General features: G+C 56.7%; 1 protein-coding gene across 1 annotated transcript; it reads right to left on the bottom strand.

The window, feature by feature from the left end:
• Positions 1-6,694: 6,694 nt before the first annotated feature.
• LFNG (LFNG O-fucosylpeptide 3-beta-N-acetylglucosaminyltransferase) lies at positions 6,695-16,217 on the bottom strand. The gene is made up of 8 exons (XM_062503615.1): positions 15,822-16,217; positions 8,976-9,024; positions 8,056-8,155; positions 7,768-7,921; positions 7,592-7,677; positions 7,141-7,306; positions 6,848-6,933; positions 6,695-6,761 (listed from the first exon to the last, which is right to left on the bottom strand). The coding sequence occupies exons 1-8, from the start codon at positions 16,215-16,217 to the stop codon at positions 6,695-6,697; spliced, it is 1,104 nt and encodes a 367-aa protein (XP_062359599.1).
• Positions 16,218-21,283: the final 5,066 nt, after the last annotated feature.

Below are 21,283 nucleotides of genomic sequence, written 5' to 3' on the forward strand. Positions count from 1 at the left end.
CCCGGCAGCTCAGCCCTGTGAAGGCATCCCCCTTTAGGAGAAGGTGAAACTCTGCATGGGCTCACCTTGCTCAGTGCTGCCCCAGGGTATCGTGGGTTTCTTTTTAGTTCTGCTTATGCAGTTCTCTGATCACAGGCCCACCACCACATCACTATCACGCAGTGAACTGGAGCCTTTACCTTCCTCTAATTTTCCTGATCTCTTTTCTGCCAGATCCTGCCCCCATCCTGTGCTATTCTTGCCCTGACCTCAGCCTCTCCCTTCCTAGGTGTGGGGATAAGCAATAATTCAACTCTGTCTTTGTAAATGCTATGTAGTTTCTTAAATGCTGTGAGTATGACTGAAACCTGCACCCATGTTCTCAAGTCCTGCCCACGAGTCCAGAACCACAGAGGACTCCTTGTGACTTATCCCTCGTGGCTCTGAATCTCAACAGACATCAGTTTTCCTCTCTTCACTAATAATTGACAGATGTGTCTCCCCTCTTTTTTTTTTAAAATTTCCATCTAAAGGAAGAACCCACATCTTCCATCTTCATCCCTGACCTGAGATGATTAAATCTGCTCTCTAAAACTCTAAAAAGGCTTGGAGCAGTCAAGAGAATCTCATGGCGTGAAGGAAAATAAAACCTAGGTCAGAGTCATCAGTGTAAATATTTTACCAGGTTTATGGACTCCACCAGGGATGGGAACATGCAAAGGCCACCTTCCTGGTGACCTCTCCCAGTGTTCAGCCACCCCCAGGAGCTGCAGCTTTGCTCACCATCTGCACTGCTCCCAGTCCCAGCGGGAGCAGGGCACAGCTCTCTCCTGAGCAATTCAGGGCTTGGAGAAAACAGAGGGAAGGGTGAAGTATGTGTTTGCATAAACCTTACCTTCAGATCAGCCTTCAGTAGTGGTCCCTTAGATCTCAGTCCTCCGAGATAAGGCAGGGAGGGGTGCCCCGGGGAGATTCTTTCAAACCTATTTTCTCTGTGGTGTGCTGAGCTGTGCTAACACGAGCGGTGCCTCGGGGGCTCCCGTGGGCTGGTGGATGGAAAACCATCAGGCAGAGCTGGTGGCTGTGGGACACGGTTACTGACTGTGTGTCCCCATCTGCTGTCACCTCTTGGGGTGGGAAGTGGCCCAAACTACATGACATGTTTTCTGCTGAACGTGGCACTGTGCAGGCACAGTCTAATTGATGCCTGGTCTGCCCTGTTCCTTCCATCAGGGGTCCTTAAGAGCTGGATTTGTGGTTCCCTGGGAGGGTCCAGTGGAGTTTTGCCCTCTCCGTGAGTCCAGCAAGGCAGCAGGCAGCTGGAATTGCAGCTCGTCTTCTCTAAGCCCTCCTGAAACAATACCCTGAGGAATGACCCCATCTCCCCAGCCCACTCTGTGGTGCCTTCAGGAGGTCGTGTCCTCTCCTTGCACTGCGAGGGAAGCCAGGACAGAGCTGAGTGTCCACTGGCTCATCCGCTGCAAAGAAAACCCCAACAGGGAGGCTCTGACCGGTCTGACCACGGGGGGATGCTGGAGCCCCGTGCTCAGAGCCGGGAGGGATTGTGAGCAGAGGCAATGCTCCATCCAGGGCCTCTCCTCACCCCCCGTCTCCAGCCCAGCCTGCACCAGCTCGGTTTGTGCCAGCACTCCAGCATCTCCCAGCTCATTTAGAGAGGCCGGGCAGGGACAGAGGGTGGCCTGGCTTGGCCATGGTGGCGAAGCAGCCGGTGACACTGCCGTGCCCTGTACTGCTGCGTGAGAGAGAGGGGACGTGGTGGCAGGAGCAGAGACTTTTCCTTCTGCTGCTGGTGTCTCCATTGCTGCTGGGACCCTTTGCCTCAGCTCTGGAGGCAAGGAAAGCTTCGCCTGGAGCAGGCAGTGTTTCTCACCATTACTTCAGCAAAAAATCCCCGCTCAGGGATTTTTTAATCCCTCCCAGTCCACGGAGGGAAGTGGGAGGAAGCACAGCTCCCTGCTCACTGCGAGGTGTTGCAGATGCTGCTGCTTCTCCCACCCGCTTCCTCTTCCCACCAGGCAAACCACACGGAACCTGGCGCTTGCACCCCATAAATCACCCGGCCACTCATGGTCTGTTCCAAACACATCAGCTCTGGGGCCTGTTCATGGATTGCTCATTAGGGAGCCTGAACGGCCCCCTGCTCCCCAAGGGCTTTCTAACACACCAGCCCACCCTAAAAACCTGGGGCTCACCAGGCTGGTGAGGACATGGCTGGAGCATCACCCGGTGCTGACACGGTGGTGACGCTGCTTTTCTGTGCAGTGCCACTGCTGCTTTCAGGTCGTTGTCCTCAGCGTGGACAAGCACAAAGCCAGCACTGTTTCCCTGGTGAAACAACCGTGATTTGGTGGGGGCTGAAGGGGGACACATCCACCGAGGAGGAGGAAGGAGGGGCTGGGAGCGGGGCTGTTCGGTGATGCTGCGGCTTCGCAGATCTCATCTGGCAGCGCCGTGGGAAGTGTTTCCAGATGCTTTTAAGATGCTCAATTTATCTCCTCCTCCACTCTTGGCTTGCCAAATGGCCACAGCAGCAGAATTGGCCCCACTGGGCAGCTGAGGCAGACCAGAAACAGCATTTGCTGGGAGCAAGGGGGATTGGTTTTGATAGATTCAAGGCTGGTCTTAAAATTCAGGAAGGGAAAAATAAACTTTGTAGGGCTTTTGGGCTATTTATTTTAACCACCTGCATGTTATGCAGGGTGGGAAAAAGTAGAAGGGTGAAAAAAATAAAGGAGCAGTGGTTGAGAGCTACTCTGCACATCCCAATGCTGAGTCTCAGCAATCCTACAGCCATCATTCTCTGCTGCAGGGCTTTGCATCCCCTCACTCCAAGGCAGATGGTGCTGGTGGTGGATTAAGTCACCTCCAGCTGCACAGAGGTGGTGGGATGTAGATCATGCCCCCATGGGGGTCCCAGCACTCTCCCACCCAGCAGTGGGACAGGCGACTCCCAAAGCTGCAGCTGCATGTATCGCTCAGGCCCTAGGATTCGGATGCTTTTATGTTTGTTTCCCACAAATATTTCAGTTTTCTGGGCCAAAACAGCTGGAAGTGTCTCTTGGAGCCAATTCACAAAAGTTTTGTTGTCTCCCAACACTGCCCTCCCACCCCAAGCCTCAAGTGCCTCTCACTGCCGTCAGTACCACGATGGGTGTTTGTCCCATCGCCGTGCATGTTCCCTGCTGAAAGTCCCCACAGCCAGGCTGGGAACACGGTGACTCACATGAAGTCTGGGACTGCAAGTGACCCAAATGCAAATTAAAAAAAAAAGGAGGTGGGACACAACAAAAAGGACTAAATCACTGTGTTACTCTCTGCCCTTGATGTTGCAACCACCCAGAGATGGGGAAAGCCTTTGGCCAGGCAGAGTGCTGGAGCATCCCTTGGGCACAGCGCTGTCAACAGCAGAGGCCCCTCCATAGTGCCAGTGTCCCCAACAAGCTGGGCTTGTCCCCACCCCATCACCACACACCAGACTCTCCAAAAGGTACAGCTGCCTTATCAGCTGCCTCGAGCAGGCGAGAGTAAACAGGACGTCCCGCACCAGCGCCGGGGTGCAGATGAAAGCAGCCTGGCCTGCGCAGTCTGCCAAGTATGCGAGAGCAGCAGGCTTTGCTTTTGTTTTCCTTTTGTTTATTAATGCCTGTATTTATTTACTTTTCAGCCCACGAGTAGGGAAAGGAGGAGGGAGAGGCTGGGAGCCTGGTGGGAGACAAACTGGAAGGCTGGTGAACTGCCTGCCCCTTCTCCTGGAGGCTCAGCGGAGTATATGTTATTTTATTATTTAATTTAATTTAATTTTTAATTGTTTTTATTTTTATTTGCATTAATTTTACTTTTTTAAGCCCCATCTGGGAGTTGCAGCATGCCCAACATCACCTCAGCCTTTACCCCTGCCTGGGGCTCCTGTTCCTTGCAGCAGCATCCCAACCCCAAGCCATAGCCCCTGGCTGCCCAGTGCCTCGACAGGCACTTATCCCACATTTCCCGGTGCTGTCTGGGGTGCAGGGGAGGGCCAGGCTCAGTGAGGGTGACAGCACTGCTGCCGGGAAGTGCCCACGCTGCCGAAACCACAGCCTGTGAGCAATAGGAAAACTGGTGGGGGAGCAGATGGGGCTCGGTGTCACAGCTTCCTGTGCCTGACCCTGCACCAGGGGAGGGCTGAGGGGCACCACATCCCGCACCCAGCACCCCATCCCTGGCCCTGGGCAGCTGGGGGAAGGCAGCACTGCTGTCCATCCACCCTTCCCTTCCTCCAGGGCACTTTTTGGGGTGGCCAGGTCAGGGCATTGCTGCTCTGCCAGAGCCCCACCTTACCAAGGGTTGCAGAGGCTGGGGGTGCTTTTGATTTTTGTGGCTGGCTGAAGGGTGAGCGGGTGCTGGGAGGAGGGGTGGCTGCTTCAGCACACGCCGACTTCCTGCCAGACTGTATTTTTAGCAGGTCCAACCCTTGATAACCCAGAGATTCGAGCGAAACTGTGAAGTAAGTAAGTGTGCCTCGAAAAAAAAAAAAAAAATTAAAAAAAAATGGTGCTGGCTCTGCAGGAAGACAGGGAGGAGGGGGGATGGCACAGGTTGGAGCTGGTACCAGTGGCACAAACGGGACTGGTTTGGGGAGTGAGGGGACAGATACCGCCACAGCCCATGAAAGCCGGGGCTCGTTTCTGGCAGGTGGATGCTCAGTGTTGGCTGAAACTGTGGCGGAGAGGGTGAGGGGAGGGCTGGGAGGGAAGGGGCTCCTCCCCCGCAGCCCCCAACCTTCCCACGCACACGCCTGCCCGCCGGCTGTTAACAACACCCTGCTAACAGCCGGCTCTCACCTCATCCCCACCGCCTCCCTCCCACCGCTGAGCCTGGGAAAAACCAGCCCTGAGGTGCCAAGCCCTGTCCCAGCCTTTTGGGAAGGGGAAGGAGGAGAGGACCCTCACACCCTGGGATGCAAATGGCCAGCAGGATCCCGGTACCCGTGGGAAAAAAGAGATGGAGGCGCAGCCCCTCCTCAGGGCATCCCTGAGAGCTCTGCCAGAGGTGAGAACATCTGCGGGGGATCAAGGGGTGTTCAGAGCAGCACATCCATAAAGAGACACCGGAGCCCGGGACCAGGTGACTGTGGTCAGCAAAAAAAGCCGCTTTATTGGTGACCGCTCCCACGGGAACACCGTGGCAACGATCGGGTTCAGGTCCCTGAGAACACACTGTCCATGCTGGTTCCCCTTCCCACATCTATTGCTTTAAACACATCCTAGTTACAAAAAGCACAGAGTGACATTCCAGATACTGGAACATATAAATTAAGGTAAGTGACAGTTACAAGACATCGCAATTTTTTTTTTCTTTCTTAAACAGATTATCAAAGGTCAGGGATTTTTCTTTTTCTGATCCACAGAAAATGTATAAAAAGCATTTTAAAATCTACATATTTCTCAATGTGTTTTTTTTTTTCCTTAAAAAAAAGGCACAGTAAAAAAAATACTGGCTCAATAACATATTTACAACACACCCATTATGGGCTATTTTCACTCAGCTTCAAGTTGGAAATGTTCAGCTCTGGCTCAGCCCAGGGGCAGAGAGAGGGCTGGTGTTGGCAGGCAAGGGCAGCTCTCGGAGGATGTAGGGTCTCTCTCCCTCCCTGGATAAACCCCTCTCCATCAGCGAGAGCACAGTGGAAAGGTTGGGAGATGCTGCCTGCCTGTGGCAGGTGCCCAGCTGGTCAGGTGCCTCGTGGGCAGCACCCACAGCCAGGGCAAGGCTGGAGGATGCTCTGGCCCCTCAGGGGGCAGCCACACTCCCTGGGCACACCTCGAGGTGCTCGTTTGCAGGGCTGCAGGGCTGCCTGAGCAGCACTGGAGGGAGACCCTGGACAAACACAGCGCCCACACCATTGCAGCAGCTCGGGAAAAGCCCTCCTCCCACACCTGTATTTATAGAAAGTCTTTACACCAGTCTATAAATATTTCACCCACCAATGCTGCTGACAACACTTCACCCATGTGGGGGGAGCTTTGGGAAATGGAGTTAATACCAACACCAGCTCTGTCCCCACTGTCTCCCTCCAATGAGGCTGTTGAGCACCCAGCAGCTTTGCAGGACCCTGGAGAAGCCATTGCCATGGCCACAGGCTTCCCCTGCCCACCTCTGCCCGCCTGCCAAGCCAGGGAACAGAACTCACAGGCACCCCTCATCCAAACTGGGAGCCAGAGGTTCGCTGCTGAGATTTTGGGACTGGAAGACAGGATGGGGTGGGTGAGGGGTTATGGTAGTGGGCTGGGGGGCTGATACAAAGAAGGGAAGAACACGCCAAAAAAACCTTAACATTTGAAAGGGAAAAAAAAAAAAAAATCAAGGGGAAGCAAGCCCGGGGTGGGGCAGGGCCCCGCGCTGCGGCCGCTCCCCACGCATGGCGTGGGGCCCGCCAGCCACGGGGTGCCCAGTGGTTAAGTGCTCAGTTCCCGTCCCTCTCCACCATCCCGGCCGGACCAGGCAGGGCACGGGCATCCGGGCAGGCAGGGCAGGGGTCAAGGGGCCGCACAGCAGCCTTCAGTACACACACACTGTGCAATACCACAGCAACGACGTCCGTCCGTCTGTCCGTCCGCCTCGCGGCGAGGCCGGACCGACATACCCGCACGCAGGTCCCGCATGCCCGTCGGATACCGGGGAAACTCGGGACGAGGTTGGAGGGCACGTGCACCTCCTAGTAAACCATGTTGGTGGGGCACCACGGCGTGTCGGGGTACAGCAGGCAGTGCACGGAGCGGAACCTGCGGAGGAGAGGAGCAAAGCTGAGCACAGGAGGGTGGCGGCCCCGCAGCAGCCCGGTTTGGGGGGACAGGGACCCCCATCTCACCTGGATGGGTCCTCCTCGACAGAGAAGGCTCCCTTCATGTGGATGGAGTTGCGCTTGTTTTCAAACATGCCATAGCTCAGTGTCACCTGGGGGGCAAGCACAGAGGGGTCAAGTGGCCTACGTGGCCATAAGGATCAAGCTGCAAAATTCACCCCATTTCCAAAGCCTCCAGTGACACTTCGCATCATCCCATGGGGATGGGCCAGTGGGGCTTTTCCCCTCTGCTGGTTTGGTCATATGCCAATCAATATCTTAGCTGTGATGCCCAATTTTTAGCGGACAACTCAGGGTACCTGTTTGTGGATCTCCGACTTGGGCACCTGGTGAAGGTTCTCCAGGTGGGAGTGGAAGAGGTTGCTCCGGATGAGCTTCACACCCAGCACGGACTCGATGATGTAGCCGATGGTGCAGTCGTCGGGCAGGCGGATCTTCTCTGCAGTGCTCATGAAGTGACCCCCACTGCGGGGAGACAGAGAGGGGCTGCAGAGGAGCAAAGCCCAGGGGATGTGGGCACCCTGCAGGATTCCGGGGTTGGCCAGTGGGTGCCCAGCTCTGATTAAAAGTCAGTTTGGGGGAACTGAAGCCCTTCCCAGCTTGTTTCCAAGCTCCCCGCAGACACCCCCAAAAGGGTAAAGGGAGAAAGGTTGTGGAACAGGGTCCAGCACCCATCCCCAAAAATGTCACCTGTCTGTGCCCTGGGGACCATGAGGAGTCCCCATGGGAGAGCAACGTCAATGCTCTTACCTGGCCCACGGGCTCATCTTCAGTGCCAGCCCCCGGCTGATACAGAACCCTGCTCCACCCGTGGCAAACCAGAAATGCACAGGATGCTGCAAGAGAAGGGAACCAACGCAGTGAGACAACAGCTCCTTCTCTACCTAGCCCAAATTACACCAGCCCCAAACTTTCCCCACACTCACCATCTTGTTCTCACTGATCCTCTCTGTAGCCTGGATGGGCCGGTCCAGGCTGGGCTTCCCAATGTAGATGTCCTGTGTGTGGGGGTAGCTGGAGAGCAGCTTCACCAGCATCCGCACATTCACGTAGTTGTCATCGTCCACATGGCAGAACCATCTGCAGTGACAGCAGTGTCACACTCAGCCAGGGCAGCTCCCCAGTCCCCACACTGAGGTACAGCCCCAAAACCACAAATGGTCTCTATTTGTACCATCCTGTCATCCCCTACATCAGTCCTGGGCACCACTTACTTTCTGCCAGACTCAATGAACTTGTCATACTCCACAGCCATCTTGCAGGACAGGGCCTGGCGGCTGTGGGCAGCCGAGCAGTTGGTGTTGATGACATTTCCTGCAGGGAAAAAAAGAGGAGTCAAAACCCAGCACTGGTGCAACCCATGCGTCCCCATGCACTCAGTGACACTTCATCACATATGTCCCAGGTGTGCCAGGGGGATGGAAACTTATGGATGATCCTGAAGCTCAGTGACCCACATATGCTATGTTGTTTTGGGCAAATGATAAATTTATGGGGAAATGTCTTTTGTGTCCATGTGAGAAAAGGGAAGGGATGATTAAGGAATGTGGATGCAGCAGATGCACCGTAGATCAGCCCTATCCATGTTTTAAACATGATGCCACCCCATATCACCTTGCCCAGCCACCCTGGTGGTGAAGGGTTGTCTGTGAGCCCTGAGTTTCCCCAGGACATGGTAGCAAAAATCCTGTCCTATTTTGCTTGCCCAGCTCAAAGGCAATCACTTCCCAGCCTGAAAAAGAGTCATTTGCATGGGGAGAATAGACCACGCTGACCCCAGCCCGGAAAATGCTCCCATGAAACCCTGTCCACGTTGCCATCAATCCCGGCTCACCCCAGGGACAAAGTGATCCAAAGGCACCCCACCCTGTTACTGTGATCCCCAGCACCATCATGCAGGGTATGGGCTGGGCTGACTGGGAAGTAAAACTGTCCCAGATAGGGTTCCCAGGCAGAGGGTGCTTTAAGCATTATCAGTGAAACAAATTGTGTCATTCTCAACCCGGGTTCCTGTGGCAAGGCCTTTTTCAGAGTTTCCAGGACAGGCCCCACACCAACCATGCTCCACAGGTGGGAGCTTTTCAGGGGACCTGGCTGGATCACACACAGAAAGGGACAAGAGCCACAGACTCACGTGCTTGCTTCTTCAGCTCCTCATCCTCCCCGTCAGTGAAGATGAAGGTCTGAAAGAGAAGACGAGGCACCTCTGAGGACCGAGGAGCTAAGACCATGTGGCTCTGGCTGTGACACAGCACCCCTGGGCAACACCTGGGATCAGTTCCTCCAGGAGGCTGGTGGTGACTTCTTCCCCCTTGTCAAAGCCCCAGGTGGCACTGGAGAGCTGGGCACCCACACAACACACCCAGCTTTCAGACAAGAAGGGTGCTGAGCTCCGCTCCGGAGCAAACCCCAGCCCCCGCATGGAGCATCCCCATCCTCTTGCCTTTTGCACGGGGCAGCAGCTGGCAGGGAGATTTTGGGGGCCACGGGGCACAAGGAGAGGCGGGGGCATGGAGGGGAGCAGGTGCAGAGTGCGGCCTGATCTGAGCAGGGATTTCAGACTTGAGCCGGCGCGCGTGGCCGGGGTTTGCCAGAGCAGCCGCCCAGGCAGGTGTGTTTGCCCATGGCGCCGACTCCCAGCCGCTTCCCCACCTGTGTCAACAGCACGTGGCTGTCCTTGGCCGCTTGCACAATACCTCCATGACTCCTCTCTTCTCCCTGTGTCCTACCCAGGGGGGCTGAGCCAGTGCCAGTGAGTGCCACTTGGTCCCCCACCGCCCCATTCCAGCATAATCCCACAGTGCCAGGCAGGACCCGACCTCCTCCCCGGGCCCCGGAGCTGCCTGCTCGGCTGCACTCCTCTATTTACACAGCTAATTCCTGGCATATGTCACCCAGGGAGGAGGACTGGAGGGGCTGCTCCGGGCCTGGGATTTGGGGAAGGACGAGAAGCAGAAGGAGAGAGCAGGGGGTGGGAAAGGCATCGCCATCAATCAGCGGGCAGCAAACAAAGCTGGAGGAGAGAAACCACAACCAGCTGCCAAGCGCTATTAAAAACCAGACGTGCACAAAAGGGCAAAGGAAGAAAGACAAAAGGGCTAGGGGGGAAAGGCAGGAGGCAGCAGAGGGGGGACGATGGAGCGCTGAGAATGGTGAATTACAAGTGAGCTGGAAATTGGGTGCCACCCCGCAGCCGGTCCCGGGAACGCGCTGGGGCTTTGTGGCTTGTTTGAGGAGCTGGGTACAATAGTGGGTTGACTTTACTCAGCGAGGAGAGTTAAGCGGGCAGCAGTCATTAGCATACAGCTGCACTGGTTAACCCAGCCCTGTTTGCTCAGGTCCCCAGTCGGGGCTGGTGGGGAGAGCCCAGAACTGCAGCCAGGCTCAATGGGAGGGGACGGGGCTACAAGTGACCTTTGGGGCTTGAAAAGGAGAAAAGAAAAAGTGGGAGAAAAAAAATTATGGAGGAGGTGGGAAGGCAAGTTCTCACAAATGCACAGCCTGCCATGCAGCCTGGCTTGTGGGGAGGGACAGAGGTCAGGAAGGCTCTGAGCAAAGGGGATGGGGAAGTGCTGGTGAGGTGGGGACAGCTGGGGGACAGGGACCCATCAGCTGCAGGGCCAGGGATGCCCGTGGTTGCTGTGTCTCCATGGACACATCACTGCTGGGGTGTCACAAGTGCTATGTGCAGAGGAGGGGGTGTCACCCCCAACCAACTCGGGGTACAACTGCTGGTCCCCCTTTCCCCCAGGTGCTCAGGGAGGGGTCCGGCAACTGCTTGGGGTACAAGTTGAACGAGGGCAGCATGACAGCATCCAAGAATGCCCGAGAAAACCCTATCACACAGGGGGGTTGGCACTCCTGCCCAGGTTTCAGCCTCGCTGGAGGGGGCCAGGGAACACACAGCCTGCACACAGGCGAGACAGAAAATGTTTGCTTGATTAACTCAGAAGCGCCGTCCAGCAACTGCCTTCAGCTGCTCCAAAAATAACCCCACAACTAATCCTGCACACAGCCTCTATAAATAGACCACAGGGACAATTGTTTATTACTCGCCTGCTCTGAAACGTTTCATCCTACCAAGGCATCTCCCCTCGGCCTCTCCCCACACATATCTGTGTAATATTCCTGGTGCAGGTGGACCAGGTGGCACCTCAGAGACTGGAACAGGGGCACACAGCTGCAAGTCACCCTATGTGGGCACTTATTCAGGCCTCACAGGCTTCCCACATCCCTCCCAACCTCACCATGACATTTGATTAAAACTAAAACAATTAAAGGCTTGGTTTTTAAAATTAATTTTGTAATGAATTTATGTTTCCTGGAGGGGAGATACACCCTGACTGCATGGCCCTTCACCTGGGGCTGCAGGAGGGGAGACGGGCAGAAGTGACAGCCGAGTCTGGGAGGGGATAGGCCAGGAAAGGATGAGAACAAGTAAAAAACATGAATCCACCTTTGGCATCTCCCGTGTGGATGCCAGATGTGAGGGCAGCATCCAGTTTATAGTGGTACAAGTGGACAGCCTGTATCCCTGCAGCCAGCATCCCTGAGCTGTCACCTATAAACCACCACCTCGGCCAGAAAGCACTCCCAGCCCTTACACCCACCTCTCTCCCACTTGGCCCCTGTGCCAGCCACAGCACCGACGGGTGCAAGGACCTCTTGGATCCCCCCCGCAGTAATTTTTCCTGCAGGGTGCAAGAAAGGAAAGGCCCGCTGCCCTCCCCACCCCCAGCCCCTGCAGGAAACCTCATTGTTCTCAGAACTGCAGCTTCAAGAAACACAGGATGCCAAATCTCTCCTGAACAATAGCTGCCAGCGCTCCTCGCAGCCCCGCACAATGCACAGCCCCGCGGCTGGGACTGAGCGGCACCCGGGATCCCCAGAATGGGGCCAGCCCCCCAGGAGCCAGGCAGGAGCCAGCAGCCCCCCACTGCCTCCTCTTCACCCTTGGGGAAGGCTTTTTTTGTCCTTTTTTTTTTTTTTTTTTTGCCTCCCCTTTATTTCTCCTTTCAGAGTGACTCATTTCCCCTCCGCTGGTGGAGCTCGTGGGTTGCTCATGGCTGGGTGCTGCACAAGGAGTCCCACCAGCCAGGGCTACCCCGGGGTCATCGTGGCCCTCTGTGCTGCCTGGCCGAGTGGTTCTGTGATTTACCAGGTGACACATTCTCAGCATATCCCATGCCTGCCACCATCCCACCCACCAAAAGGGGAACATCGGCCAGGCAGGCATCCCATGACCCTGCAGTGCACGAATCCTGACCCTGTGCCACATCTCACTTCCCCATGCTGGGAGAGCATGGAGCACTCCAGCACCCTTTTCACAGCCACCCCACTTGGGTGCAGAGGAAAGGAGGCAGCAAAGAAGCGCTGGCTTGAGGGGGGGGCAGTGGGCAGCTGGGCTTAGTCTCCAGCTGGGCGAGGGGCTCTGGAGCAGGTCAGGATGCTGCCAGAGCGGCCCAGCTTTGGGTCTCTCACAGCAATATTCTTCTTTTCCCTCCAGCCTCGGCGTTTAGGGGGGAAAATCCCCACCCCTCTTCAAGTTGGGAACAGTGTGACAGCAATGTCCCTGCAATGGCAGCATGCCACGATGGCAGCAGCTCCCATCCGTGGTGATGGCTTTCCCCAGGACAGGGGGCAGGTCTGTGGTGGCAGAGGATCCCAGGGTTGGGACCTGCAGAGGCGGGGAAGGGGCTTGCAGGGCCGCGGGCCCTTCCTCCCCCTGCTCCTTTCAGCAAGAGGAAGAATCCTCCACTGTAATTTTAAATGCTATAATTTTTTAATAACCTCCTCACAAACAATGAGCTCATTGTGTGGCAAGGGTCCCCCACCCTCCCGCCTGGTGCTCCACGCGCCGCTCACCGGCTCCAGGGCTTTTATGGGCAAGGACAGCACCATCGCTTGGGACAGGCAATTAAGGGGCCCCCACCCCTTAAACCCACACAGGCTGCCCCGGGGGACAGCAGGGAGGGACCCTCACACAGGATCCGAGTTCAACAGTGCTCAGCGGACCCTGGCACCCAGCCCAGGGCTGGGGGGAGGCAGCTGCACCGCGGAGCTGCTTCGAGATGAGCAGTCCCTGCTCTCAGCCGCTCTGGTGGGAGTGCAAGAGAGACTCGCATGCCAGCACTCTCCAGCATGTGGGTGGGGACCCTGGCCAAGGTGCTAGAGAAACTTGGGAGCCGCCATCAGAGGAGCGCGCTCTTTGGAAGGCAAACCCGTTCCCTTTGCCCCGAGAGCAGGAATTTTTCAAAGCCGGCAATTACCGCGCCGCCGAGCAGGAGGCAGCCAGCGGATCCCACGCTGCCGGGACGGCGGCCCGGGCTGGAGCCCTGGCAGGCTCCGAGGCGTGTGCCGAGCTGCCTGCATGCCTCTGGGGTGCCCCAGGGACACCCAGCCGCCTTCAGGGTAACCCCAGGGGCAGCAGACGTGTCTTTGGCAACTCCGTCGCTGCAAATCAGCCGAGCTGGTGGATTTGGACTTGCTCCTGTCCAGAATTTCTCCATTTCCCCCCCGACTCTTTCCTTTAAAGCATAAAGTTTCTTCAGCTCTCGCTGCAGCATCCTGAAGATACGGCAAGGAGGGGAAAAAACCATAACTATCCTCCAAAATCAGCTTGTCCAGCCTGGATTGTGTAACCCAAAGAGGAGATTTAAAAGGGAATAGGGATGTGCTCTCCCTGTGCAGAGGCAGGAAGGAGAAGGGGGTGCCCTTTGCAGTGTCTTGGAGGTGACAGAGGGCAGGAAACAGGGACTATTGTGGGCAGAACAAAGAACAGCCAAGGAAGGACACAATGGCTGTCCCCCTATCTGCCAAGGTCCAGGCAGGAGCTACCTGCTGGATTTAACCCCTTCTCGGCAGTGTCTGCAACCCCTCCTGCCTGGCTAATGAGCAGCCAGAGGGAGGTTGGGGTTTGAATGAGAGGAGATCAGGAGAAAGAGACGCAGCATCAGGCAAGGGAGATTGTCAGCCCTTGGGCAGGAGCTTCCCCACGCTGGTGAGCACCGTTAGTGAAAACAGAGTGAGAGAGGATGAGCAGAGACAGGCCTGACTCAGACCAAGAGAGACGTTTGAGCAAAGGCAATGCCCCGCCGCCACCCAATCACCCTCCTGGAATGGAAAGCAAGGGGCCAGGCAAGGAAGAGGCACAGGAACTGCAGGGAAGCAAGAGAGAAGAGCCCCCCAGCACCAATCCCACACTCTGCAGGCAAAAATCCCCAAGCTGATGTCAAGTTTGGGGAAGCCCTGGGTGCCTCAGAGCTTCCCAGAGACAGTGGCTGGGTTGGCGTGGGAAGAGTGGAGCCGACCACTTCCAGCAGCGCGGGTTCATCCCCTCTGCCTCACATCCCCACAGCCCTGCTTTGCTCCGCAGGAGTTTGTGCTGCCTCCAGCTCTCTCGGCAGCTCCTTGTCCTCAAGTGTTGTACAAGAGCCGTCACTCAGCGGCTTGGCATGTCAGGCAGGCACCTCGCCGGGCTGCGGCCCCCCTGGCTTCATGGCCCTCATCTCTAGGCAACCTGACCTGGACACGGCCGGCTCCGGCTCCCTCGTTCCCATGGAAAGTGCCACACAAGAGGCTGCGAAGCCTTTTCTCTGCGCCAGGAGAAAAGGGGCTTTGTTAGCTTGCCCAGGGGGACAGCGTGAGAGCCGAGCCTTGGGGCTCTGGGAATCCAAACGGACAAACGAAGCTCAACACAAAAAAAAAAAAAAAAAAAAAAAAAAAAAAAAAAAAAAGCTCACAAGAGGGAGGAGGAAAAAAAAAAAAAAGAGCAGCCATTCCCAGGATCATCTGTAGGTGCTCAAAGAGCGTTTCAGTCCACCAGCACTCACCACCCCCTCGCAGTGACAGCAGAGCATAAAAGAGGTTTCCATTAAATAAGTGGACCAAGGAGAAGTGGCAGATCCACTGCCAAGTCCAGGAAACCTGAGGGGAGAAAAAAAGGCGCAAAAAAACCCCCACACAATTCACAGGGGAAAAAAACGTAGCAAGATAATTCTTGGCGTACAATGCAGGAGCCGAAATCCCACAAGGTTCCCCAGACTTGGGTGAGGAGGGCAGGGGCAGGTCGAGCCTTTCCCCATGGCCTCCACCCTCAGCCACTCCAGATTTTCAAGCAAGAAAGAGTTCCAGGCCAGGAGGAAACACGTGAAGACAGTAGGAAGAAAAGGTTAGGACCAGACATAACTTACTTTTGGGAAGCTGTCTAAGAGTAGAAAAAGTGCCTTAAGGGCAAATGGCAAAGCACATTTCCTAAGGAAACAGGTTTGTTTTTTTTTTTTGAATTTTGAATTTTGTTTCAGTACTTGAAGGACAGAGCAAGGCACTTCCAGGACTCTGGGCAGGACATCAGTAAGGTCAGGAACCAGACTCGCTGGAACTGCCCCGGTGTGGGTGAGCTGGTGCAGACCCACAAGACCTCCCAGCCACTCCAGTCCTGCCCAGTCCCTTGAAAAGAGACCGAGATCTTCAGCACGTCCCGGCACTCTCCCAGCCCTGGGCTGATAAACTGGGTGTCTCTCCTTCGAGCAGCAGGCACCTCACTGCAGGGGCCAGACCTGGGCTGTGGCACCCACGGGCTGGGCTGCACCTCTCTACACCTCAGTTTCACCAGAGGAAAGTCCAGACCGGCTCTACAATGAGAGGTACTCAGCGGAAAGGACCCCAGAGCAGAGTCTGGGGAGGCTTCTAAGTGTGAGGAGCCAAAGTCGGGCTCTCTCCATCACTCACCCTACAACGCTGCGTTTCACTCTCCCAAAAACACAGCTCGCTGCAGAACAGCCCAGCCAGCCTCGGAATACCACCGGGCCCAGGGGGGAAAGGGAGGTGGTGTTTGCTGGGTCACGACAGAACCCGGATTCCACAGAACGAAGGGCCAGGACCGCGGCGGAGAAGCGCGGGGTCCAGCCCGTCCCGAGCAGCTCCATCCCGGCCCGCGGTGGGGACCGGCCCCGTCTCCATCCCTGTCCCCAACCCTTACCATGTCGCGGTTGCGGGAGATCCAGGTGTCGAGCAGCAGCTCTAGCCGCGCCTTGTGAAACTTCTTGGTGGTCTTGACGGCGATGAAGACATCGCGGGGGGAGATGTCCTCGGCCGGCGGCCGCGGGGGGCTCGGCGGGGCAGGGGGCAGCTCCCGCCGCGCTCGGCTCAGCCTCCCGAAGTAATCGGCGAAGCTGCGGAGCCCGGGAGGCCCCTGCGCCGCCGGGGGTGCCACGGCCGCCGCCGCCCCCAGGCTCTGCAGCGCCCGCTGCGCCCCGCCGGCCTCCCCCCGGGCCAGCCCCGGCCTCCCCGGCGGCTCCACCATGAGCACCAGGAGGCAGGTGAACATGGAGCCCACGAGGGACAGGAGCAGCTTCCTCCCGCAGCTCTTCAGCATCCTCCGCTCCTCGCCTCTCCGCGCCGCCGCCACCGCCGGCCCCCGCCGCGCCGCCGCCTTTAAACCGCGCCCGCCCCGCCCGGGGAGGGACGCACCCGGGGCCGCCCCACGCGGGGCGTGGGCACCGCCCGGCCCTGCCCGCGGACCGCCCGCGCCCCTCCGACCCCCGGGTGCTCCCCGCCAGCCCCTACGCGCGTCCCGGCTCCGCCGGCCGTGTCCTGCCCGGTCCCGGGCTCTGCCCTGCGCGTCTCCGTGCCCGCGGCCGGGAGCGCACGGCTGGGTGCGGGCAGGGTGCCGGCGCCTCCTCCTCCCTTTCCTTTGATACCCGGGGATGGGGACACTGTGGTCTCATCTAGCCCCCGGCAAGCTGGGAGCATCGTTCGCTGCTCTGTCGGCAGCAGCGGGTGCGTTCCCCGTCCTGAGCTGTCGTTCCCAAAAGCTCTGCGCCGAGATGTTCTCACAGCCCTGTCCAAGAGATTTCCAGAAAGCTGACCAGCCTGCCCAAACTCCGGGCATTGTCCCATCAGCCTCCTCTGAGGCAAAGCATATTTGAAAACAAACACACCAACCCCCCAAAAACCACAGGACTCCTCTCACTTCCACCAAGCTCCATTCTGGTGGGTAAATCTGGAGGCAGGGAGCCAGGAGCGCTTGCTCTCATCCCTTCTTCAGGGAAACCTGGAGAGACTCCCAGAATTGACCAACCTCATCCCAAGCACAGCACCGTGCTTTGAAGCTGATGGAGAGCCCCAAAGTGCTGGGATATCTGAAAATAAATGTTACATAGGTACCTAGAAGCCCCCTCCCCCTGCTCCCAGTGATTACTAATTATGATAATGATCCCTTTTTAAATGAGACACCATTTTCCCAGCCAGACAGTGGCAGAAGTGGTGACTGAAAGAGAAAACTGGGTTGAAATCTGGTCCTGAATGTGCCACCAATTTGATATTTTCCTGGCACCGAATTCCTGGGCCTCTTTCCCCCCTTATCCTCTGTCTCTGCAAGCAGTGACCTCTTGGGGTTTTCTTTCCCAGGGAGTGTGCTGCTACGGGGAGGCGGATTTGGGTTTGGGCCTGGGCTGCAATGTAATGCCATAATGAGGGGCTGCTGCATTTTTGGGCAGGGACCTTGTCCAACTTGCATTTTTCCTGCTGTCACGTGCTCCATTCATCTCTGGCACTGGATAAACAATACCATAATACCAGGCAGGATGAAGCAGGGAAACTGCTTCCTCAGGCAAGCCCCAGCATTTGCCTTCTCTTGATTTTAGGCTATGTATTCTCCTGGTCAGCACTTGAACCATGATCCCAGGCTAGAAATGCTCCGGGAGGCTGTGGGGTTTGGTTTTGCAGGGCATTGCCCACATCTGGAGACAGACCTGGGTTGCCAAAGTAGCGTCCCATAATAAAAGGAAAAAAAAAAAAAAGGCAGCTAGACCATACAAACACAGGAACCGAATCCCACACTCCCCACTTCCCGCTATTGCTGCCCAGCCTTCCAGTCTCAATTCTCTTTTTTTTTTTTTTTTTTTTTTTTTGGGCGCCCTTTGTCTCCAACCCGATGGCACAACAACCGCGGCTCGAGAGGCAGCTGAAAAGCCCGAGCAGCAAAACCCTGAATGAAGAAAGAGCCCCTTTTTCGAGGAGCCAAAAGGGGAGGAAAGGCACTTTTCCCCCGACCAGCTGCTCTGCCACTCCCGCAGTCCCGGCACTGGCTGGGGACACGCACTGTGGCCAGATGTTGGGGTCCCAGCCGGCGCGGCGGGACAAGTGACAATGCGGGCTCTGTGTGCGCCGGGCTCTGTGCGCGCCGGGCTCTGTGCGCGCCGCTCCCCAGAGATGCAGCGGCTCGAGGAGCTGCTGTGCAGCCACCACGGCCGGCACAAGGGCTGTCCCAGCCTCCCAGCATTGTCTGTAACCCATCCCGCGTCACTCGGGCCGGCCCGGCTGCCCAGGGCCCGCGGCGAGGGAAGCTGTTCTTCCAGCAGCGTTGTCCTGCCAGAAGAAGACTCCCCCGGGATTGTCCAGCCACTGGCTGCATCCCTACAGACTTCCTCTCCGGGCGCCTCTCCTCCTGGCTCGGCCCTCACCTGCCACGTGGATGCTGGCAGCGAGGCACTGTGTCCCCAGGGGAAACGATGGTGTGAGCAGTCACCCTGCTTTCCCCGCAGTGGGCACAGGGTGGTACCTGAGGGGCAGGGAGCAGGAAGCGGGCATGAGGAAGATGGTGCCGGGAACGTCTGGTGCCCGGTTCACTGGCATGCAGACAATTTTTGGGTACAAAAAGCCTAAGCCCAACAGGGGTGACTCTAGGACCAGACAAATTCGGGTGGTCTATAAATACAAGGGGCAGGGGAGATGGGTTCTGTCACAGCTACTCTGTAGAAGGGATGCCAAGGCTGGACCAGGAGGAGCATCTCACTGCTTCTCTCAAAAAGGATCCCATTTTGGACACAGTCCATAACTCCCCACACTGAGATGTGAGGTGAGGGTCACTATGGCTGCAGGGTGGCTGACTCCAAAGGGTTGGTTCCAAGACACAACATTCTGCTCAAATCCCCCAGATCACAAGGATGTGATCACTCCGAATTCAAATTAATTTTACTGAAACCTCCGACTAGTTTTCCACTGCATGTAGCTGGATTCAGCCCCGCACCAAACCCAGGGCTGGGGCTGCACGTGGGGCATCTCCCTTTCAACCCCACCACGGTATTAGGTCGGTTTAAATTGGTTTAAACTCTGCACATCGCCCCTGCTCGCAGCCTGACCCCGGCACTCAATAGGTGGTCCCTAAGAGGCTCCCAGGTTCTCAGGGCTGCTAAAAATGGTCAATAAATCCCCGGTAATAAAGTGTTCAGGTCATCCAAGAGAAATGCCGCGCTCGAGCTGCAAAGCTGCATTGTCTGTCCGGAGCGATTTACGCGCTCCGTCGGATCGGGGTTAAAAGCTCTGTCAGGAGCCGACTTCTCCGCTGTCGTGTTGTCGGGGGTATTTAACTGGGTTCGGCCCCGACGTGCGGCCGGGCGGCCACTGCTCCAGCTGTGCAGCTCAGGTTTGGGAGGGAGATGTCGGAGGAGGGCAGCCCAGGAGCTGGATCCTGCCCATGGTCTGCCTCTCACCCCCCGCTTTTTCTTTTCTGGGATTTTCTGAGAGCACAAAAGAGACTTTGCATCAATTACTGGTAGGAAAACGGCAGCGCCCCGCGGCAGAGCTCTGCGCTCCCGTTCTGGGTTTGGTTAACTTCCCATTGTCTGATAGGCTCCGCTATTCAGGGCCAGGGCAAGGGCTCCGCTTTTTCATTTATCGCGGCTTTTTTAACCACCTTCAGAATAGAAAACCTTGTTGCCCTCGTAGCAGAGGGTCGGCAGTGCCTTTGAGGTGGCTGCAAAGAGCGGAGCATGTCAGCATCTCCCTGCCCAGCACGCAAATCTCTTGCAATGAGTGCCTATGATGCATCTCCTGATGATGAACTGTCCCCACGTCCCCATCCCCGATGTGCTCCAGCGCTGGCACCACCAAGGTCCTGCTGCAAGCCCCCTCTACCCTCCGTGGCCTCAGACCCTACATCGCTTTTCCCCTCCACCTCTGGGACTGCAGGTCCCTTCGGCAGGGCGGGAGGACACGATTCAATCCATCCAGGGCACTGTGAGATCCCACGGGGCCGGGGGCTATACAAATGCAAAGCGTTATTATTTTCCCGGGGCTGAAGCAGAGGCCTGAGAAAGGTTGAGTGAGAGAGGCAGCGAGCAGGGAACAGCGGGGGATTTAGCTCCTGAAAAGGAGCCAGGGAGAAAAGCGGGCGAGGAGTTTCATTGTGCGCTGGGCAGAGGGGGTCACGAGCAAGTTAAACTGGTTAATGTATTGGAGCAGCTTCCTCTGAGCTGCTGGGAGCAAGCAAAGCCCTGCAACAAAAGGCCGAGGGAGCATTCTTGCGGAGAAAGTGGGCTCTCTTTAAAAGGATTTGATTTCTTTTCTGTCAGTTGAATGGAATTTGGTGGTGACTCCTCCAGGTCTAAGAATTCGGGGCTTTGGCGATGGTGGTAGCGGGAAGGGACGGTCCCTGTCTCCCCCTCCCAACTCCTGCATTTTTCTCCATCTCCAGGCCCACTGCCTCCAGATTACAGCTCCCGGTGTTGCGGGGGGAGAGGAGCTGGGGGAACACAGGCGGCCCCATAGATGCTCTGATCCTGAAAGAAAGCGAGGGGCACGGGGCCGTCCCTGCCCAGCCTGGTTTCTCATGCTCCCTATTCAGCCCAGGGGAGGGGAGGTAGATGTGGAGAGAGGGGTGTCTGGTGGGGTGTCCGCTGCTGATTTAATGCCTCTCCCAGTGCTTCACGGTCATGGTTGATCTCAGGGGAGTTTTGGCAGTGTAAGGTGTGCAAGGGAAGCTTTCCTCTTCTTCCTTTGGGGAATGGAATTTTGATGTTAAAACCATGGAATGATGGTAAAAACGTGTGGGAAAGGAAACTTGAACTAGCAAAATCAGCTGAATGTAACCCCTCTGTGAGGAATAGCCTCACAGACCTGGCTTTGTCACCCCAAAATCCCTGGGCTGGTGGGCAGGAGAACTTTCTGTTCATGGGTACAGCTGCTGGGCCATGGGGGGAGTCACACAGCCAGGGATGCTGGGCTGGATGCAGCAGTCTCTGGCTGCAGGTGCCTCATTTGGTGTTGACCCTGAGAGCAAACCAGGGAGATTTAGAGCTGCCCTGGGTTGGAGATTTGCCGCTGCACACTGCTTAGACTAACTGGCAGCATGAGTTTGGGGTGGAAAAAGACAATAATTAAATAAGCAGTGTCAGTGTCTGCACTGCATGAGATTATTATAGAGCCAGAGCCTTCAGCAGTGCTCAGGTAGTTGGACAGACAGATGGAGATTAGTGAGGCAGCAGCTTTCCACTGACTGAGCTCAGCTCACTGTGCCTCAGTTTCCCAAGAGGTGACACTGGCAGAGACCCCGTGGTTCCTTTCTCCTGGCCTGGTGCCTGTTTGGGAGATTCCCTTGTGGGATGTGCACGGAGCCTGCGTATGTCTGTATGGGTCCATCTGTACAGGCAGAGCAGGAGC

This window comes from Cinclus cinclus, chromosome 16 (assembly GCF_963662255.1).
Source record: "Cinclus cinclus chromosome 16, bCinCin1.1, whole genome shotgun sequence".
Taxonomy (NCBI): Eukaryota; Metazoa; Chordata; class Aves; order Passeriformes; family Cinclidae; genus Cinclus; species Cinclus cinclus.

Excerpts from the sequence above, each read along its gene's own strand:
- LFNG (XM_062503615.1), bottom strand. The coding sequence starts at position 16,217 with ATGCTGAAGAGCTGCGGGAGGAAGCTGCTCCTGTCCCTCGTGGGCTCC. Across the intron at positions 8,156-8,975 it reads GGAGCTGAAGAAGCAAGCAC|GAAATGTCATCAACACCAAC; the intron begins GTGAGTCTGTGG and ends TTTTCCCTGCAG. Across the intron at positions 6,762-6,847 it reads GTCGAGGAGGACCCATCCAG|GTTCCGCTCCGTGCACTGCC; the intron begins GTGAGATGGGGG and ends TCTCCTCCGCAG.